Genomic DNA, 6000 nt, shown 5'->3' with positions numbered 1-6000 from the left:
GAGGAGAGTGTGTTGAGAAGATGGAGGGAGTATTTTGAGCAGCTGATGAATGAGGAAAATGAGAGAGAAGGTTGGATGGTGTGGAGATGGTGAAGCAGGAAGTGCATAGGATTTGTAAGGAGGAAGTGAGACAAGCGATTAAGAGGATTAATTTTTTTTTACTTTTTTGTTTTTTACTTTTTACTTTTTTTTTTTTACCAAGATTGTTTAACAAGATTCCGTAAGGTGAGAGGATGCCTGAGGAATGGAGAAGGAGTGTGCTGGTACTGTTTTTTAGAATAAGGGAGATGTGCAGACCTGCAGTAACTACAGAGGAATAAAGTTGATCAGTCACACCATGAAGTTATGGGAAAGAGTAGTGGAAGCCAGGCTGAGAGAAGAGGTGACCATCTGTGAGCAACAGTATGGTTTCATGCCGAGAAAGAGCACTACAGACGCATTAATATTTTCTTTGGTGATGTTGATGGAGAAGGTTAGAGAAGGTCAGAAGGAATTGCATTGTGTGTTTGTGGATTTAGAGAAAGTGTATGACAGGGTGGAGAGAAGAGTTGTGGTATTGTAGGCGGAAGTCTGGTGTGTCAGAGAAGTACAGTGCCTTGCAAAAGTATTGACCCCCTTGGCGTTTTTCCTGGCATTAATGAGAGACGCAACAAAGAGACCAAAGATAACCCTGAAGGAGCTGCAAAGCTCCACAGCGGAGATTGGAGTATCTGTCCATAGGACCACTTCAAGCCATACACTCCACAGAGCTGGGCTTTACTGAAGAGTGGCCAGAAAAAAGCCATTGCTTAAAGAAAAAACTAAGCAAACACGTTTGGTGTTCGCCAAAAGGCATGTGGGAGACTCCCCAAACATAGGGAAAAAGGTTCTCTGGTCAGATGAGACTAAAATTGAGCTTTTTGCCCATCAAGGAAAACGCTATGTCTGGCGCAAACCCAACACCTCTCATCACCCCGAGAACACCATCTTTTTCATCAGCAGGGACTGGGAAACTGGTCAGAATTGAAAGAATGATGGATGGCGCTAAATACAGGAAAATTCTTGAGGGAAACCTGTTTCAGTCTTCCAGAGATTTGAGACTGGGACGGAGGTTCACCTTCCAGCAGGACAATGACCCTAAGCATACTGCTAAAGCAACACTCAAGTGGTTTAAGGGGAAACATTTAAATGTCTTGGAATGGCCTAGTCAAAGCCCAGACCTCAATCCAATTGAGAATCTGTGGTATGACTTAAAGATTGCTGTACACCAGCGGAACCCATCCAACTTGAAGGAGCTGGAGCAGTTTTGCCTTGAAGAATGGGCAAAAATCCCAGTGGCTAGATGTGCCAAGCTTATAGATACATACCCCAAGAGACTTGCAGCTGTAATTGCTGCAAAAGGTGGCTTTACAAAGTATTGACTTTGGGGGGGTGAATAGTTATGCACGCTCAAGTTTTCTGTTTTTTTGTCTTATTTCTCGTTTGTTTCACAATAAAAAATAATTTGCATCTTCAAAGTGGTAGGCATGTTGTATAAATCAAATGATACAAACCCCCAAAAAATCCATTTTAATTCCAGGTTGTAAGACAACAAAATAGGAAAAACGCCAAGGGGGTCAATACTTTTGCAAGGCACTGTATGTGAGGGTGGTGCAGGACATGTATGAAGACAGTGTGCCAGCAGGAAGTGTGCAGTAGGAACAACAGACTGGTTCATGGTGGAGGTTGGGTTGCAAGGATTGGTTCTGAGCCCTTTTCTGTTTGCAGTGGTGATGGACAGGTTGACGGACGAGGTCAGACAGGAGTCTTCATGGACTATGATGTTTGCGGATGATTTTGTGATTTGTGGTGAGAGTAGGGAGCAGGTTGAGAAGAGCCTGGAGAGCTGGAGGTACGTACTGGAGAGAAGGGGAATGAAAGTCAGTAGGAGTAAGACAGAGTACATGTGTGTGAATGAGAGGGAGGGCAGTGGAGTGTGGAGACGAATGATCCGCTGTGGCGACCTCTAATGGGAGAAGAAGAAGAAGTTATTATGAATTCAGTCTGTCTGGAAGTTATTGGGCTGAAAAAATGAAATAAAACTAATTAAATCCTTTATTGTAAAGAGAAAACAGACTGACCACTGGCAACAGGGCGGGTTAGATATCAGGGCATCGTAGAACCTCTCTGTGATTGGTCAGAATTGCTTACGTTGGTGAAAACCGTTTGGTTGTTTGAGCGAGCATTCAACATGATCCCCCCACCCCCTTTTTTTTAAACGTCACTCGGAACTCCGGGAGGGACCCGTTGAGAGATTGGCAGGCTACGCCACGTGCGCTGGGCACGCGCGCGACGCGATTGGAGGACAAGAACGGACCACGCCCGCTTTCGCGTGAAGAGAGAGGGACGGGGCGCGTGCGTTTTGTTGCGTGCGCGTCGCCGTCCAGGGGGAGGCGCGTATATTGCGTAAGGCACGCGCGCACGCACACACACGCGAACGAGCACGAGCGAAGAAAAGCAACGGACGGAGACGGGATATTAGAAGCAGATTTTCAGTTTTGTGGGGTTTATAATTTTTTTTTTAATTATATATAATCTTAGGATTTTATATTATTTTTTAAAAAGAAAGGAATAATCGGAGTGCATGGAGTTCCGGGGAGCGGAAGGGCAGCGGTGGAAATCAGCGTTTCAATCCGGTGATTGGGAAAACCTCATTCCACTCGTTGGTTGAAGGCGAAGCGAGCCGCCATGGCTGCTGCTGGATCTCCTCCTCAGTGTCCGACAGAAATATGAGACTTATCCTGGATTTATATTTATAATAATTTAAATCTGTTTTCCAGGCTCTCAGCAGGGTATTACATGTACAGACATAATCATTTGATAATAGGAAATAGAAGAACCGGTGTGTTCGAGGCCCGGTTTTTCTGATTCAGTACAATCCAGCTAAATAAAATAGAAGCGTTTAGAGTTTATAGTCTTTCAGGAAGAATAAAATAAGCAAATAAATAAACAAAGAAACCAAACGACAAGCAGAAGCAAGACGACAGGAAACACGGGCTGGGAAGGAGTTAGTGAAGAAAGACCCCTGTTTTCTGGTGAATAGGATTGGCTTTCATCCGGTCCTCCATTTTTTTTTACCCCAGCATCCCACTGAGGGGGTAAAAGTCGAGGTTTCAGGCGGATATTTACACCCACGAGCAGGGCCGAGGCGGTGTAGAGGACTGCGAGTATGTCGGGGCGGCCCCGGACCACGTCCTTCGCGGAGAGCTGCAAACCCGTGGCTCAGCCTTCAGCCTTCGGGAGCATGAAAGTCAGCAGTGAGTATCACACACACACATACACACCCAACACACACCTCATACACACTTAATCGCGCTTAAAGCAACACAACACACTTCTTACACACGCCTTACACTACACAAACCTTACAGCAACACAGCTCACACTACACACCTCACAGCTCACACCACACAGACACACAACTCGCAGCTCACAGCTCACACTACACAAACCTCACAGCTCACACTACACACTTTACAGAATCACAGCTCACACCACACAGCTCACACCACACAGCGCACACTACACAAACCTCACAGCTCACACTACACACTTTACAGAATCACAGCTCACACTACAGCTCACACTACACAGCTCACACTACACAGCTCACACTACACAGCTCACTACACAGCTCACACCACACAGCGCACACTACACAAACCTCACAGCTCACACTACACACTTTACAGAATCACAGCTCACACCACACAGCTCACACCACACAGCTCACACCACACAGCTCACACCACACAGCTCACACCACACAGCTCACACACAGCTCACACAGCTCACACTACACACTTTACAGAATCACAGCTCACACTACACAGCTCACTACACAGCTCACACCACAGCTCACACACAGCTCACACTACACAGCTCACCACACAGCTCACACTACACAGCTCACACCACACACTACACAGCTCACACTACACAGCTTACACCACACACACAGCTCACACTACACAAACCTCACAGCTCACACTACACTCTTTACAGAATCACAGCGCACACCACAGCGCACACCACACAGCGCACACCACACAGCGCACACCACACACACACACGGCTCACACACTACACACCGCACGGCTCACACTGCACACCTCACACTACACACCTCACCTCATAGTAACACAACTCACACTTCACACCACACACCTCCCAGCAACACAACGCAAAGCTCACGCTACACACCTCACACTACACACCACACACTTCACACTACAAACCTCCCAGCAGCACAACGCAAAGCTCACGCTACACACCACGTTGCCTGTTTCTCAGTATAATTACAAAAGGTGTACAAAATTATCTGCGTTGTGCAACAACGGCAAATTATTTCCAGTAATTGAAATTTCCCACAGCAAATAGTTGTCTGGGCAATATGGTGTTATAATAATGATGTAAATGTCAAAGCTTTTACATTTGTTAGGCCTTAATTTTTTTGTAATAGATGTTTTACATTTAATATTTAATATTCTTAACTGTTCTACTTATAGCAGCATACTGAAGCAAATGTCTTCGTTCCTTTTATCCTTCATCTATTCACTCCCTTGATATGTGGAATTGTTAGGATTTTCTCTTTTTAAGAGAAATTCTTGAAGTTGAATATAAAATGCTAAAATATCCATAGCAATAGCCACTTCTTGGTTAGCGACTAGCGCTAAAGATTCTTTAGTGTTTTCATGGATGTGCAAAACAAATCTTATTTCTGGTATGGAGTGAGACGCCACAGTGACACTGCGCTAACTCTAGTTTTTTGTGCCGCTGGCATTGTTGTGCATGTTTGAAAGTTTTTAATCATAATTTTAAATAACGTGCTCAAAGTGCAAGTCGGAGACTGAACAAACTTGTTCGTTGAGACCAAAGGGTGTTAGGAAAGTCAGGTACTGATGTAGGTGAGGTGAGGTGACCTGAGGTGCGGTCAACGTTCACATTCTTCCCAGATGTGTTCAAATGGGTGGAGATCAGAGCTCTATAGCAGGAGATCTTTCACTTCAACCCATGCAAACCAGATATTTTTGGAGTTTGCTTTGTGCACTGAGGCATTGCCATGCTGGAACAGGTTTGGGTTTCCAAGTTGAAGTAAATGCAAAATTTGATTATACCGCATCCATAGATATCCTGTACAATTATCTCCTTTCAGTTTAGCGATAACCATTTTGGAAAGAACCACAAATTTCTGGGAAAGTCAGGTGTCTCTCTGTCCCTTTTTTAATATAGTGTATTTGTATATCATGATCTATGATGTCGCAGTGGGCATTACTGAGATATCATGGATATCTTTGCTTTTTTTTTTTCTCAATTGTAAGCTTATAGGAGCTGGGCCACTTCAGCTAAGAGGTATAGAGCTGACCGATTAAATGTTATATTAATAGTGCGAAAAAGAAAATCTCACAGGAGGCTTTACCAAGATATCAAGGACGTTATGGCATCTTTATTCCACTTTTTAAATAATTATGAATGTTCACCTTGAAATCATTGGCCGAATTGGGGTTCAGCTTCGAGATGTTTGTCATGGCTCTCCCAGGAGATTAAGTATAACTATAAAGAAGGAAATTATGAGGTGTAAAATGTTTTCAAATGCACCCAGTTTTGCAGTTTTACATATCTATTCACTATGGAAGCTTAGTGTGTAATGTTTTTACTTCAAGATTTTCGCTGTGTTTTTCGAACAGTGCTCTCGCACCTTTTAGGTTCTTCTTGGTTGTCACCTGAAAAGCAACGTTTGTCAAGTTTGTCTAATTTAATTGTTATACATCCAACCATTAGGAAGGAGCAACTAATGCTCCTCACTCCATGTGAGAATGATGAGTAATAATAATGGACTGCATTCGCTATGCAAAACTTTGTCTTCCAGCTTTTGATGTACACTCTATGGCTAAAAGTAATGGGGCACATGACTTTTCCAGTCATATGAGGTTCTTCCCCAAACTTCTACTACTTCATTCGGCTTCTCCCATTAGGGGTCAC

General features: G+C 44.0%; 1 protein-coding gene across 2 annotated transcripts in view; it reads left to right on the top strand.

Annotated features, from left to right (window-relative positions):
• The first annotated feature begins 2411 nt into the window (after positions 1–2411).
• The window catches only part of gsk3ba (glycogen synthase kinase 3 beta, genome duplicate a), a 48619-nt gene continuing 45030 nt past the window's right edge, over positions 2412–6000 (top strand). The window contains exon 1 of one of the 2 annotated variants that reach the window (XM_046845575.1): positions 2412–3275. In XM_046845575.1, coding sequence (XP_046701531.1) covers positions 3188–3275 — 88 coding nt within the window. In that variant the 5' untranslated portion in view covers positions 2412–3187. The remainder of the gene's footprint in view (positions 3276–6000) is intronic. The other variant, XM_046845576.1, reaches the window with a different exon arrangement.

This window comes from Silurus meridionalis, chromosome 3, assembly GCF_014805685.1.
Source record: "Silurus meridionalis isolate SWU-2019-XX chromosome 3, ASM1480568v1, whole genome shotgun sequence".
In the NCBI taxonomy this organism is placed as follows: domain Eukaryota; kingdom Metazoa; phylum Chordata; class Actinopteri; order Siluriformes; family Siluridae; genus Silurus; species Silurus meridionalis.
This window is presented reverse-complemented; position numbering and strand designations above follow the sequence as displayed.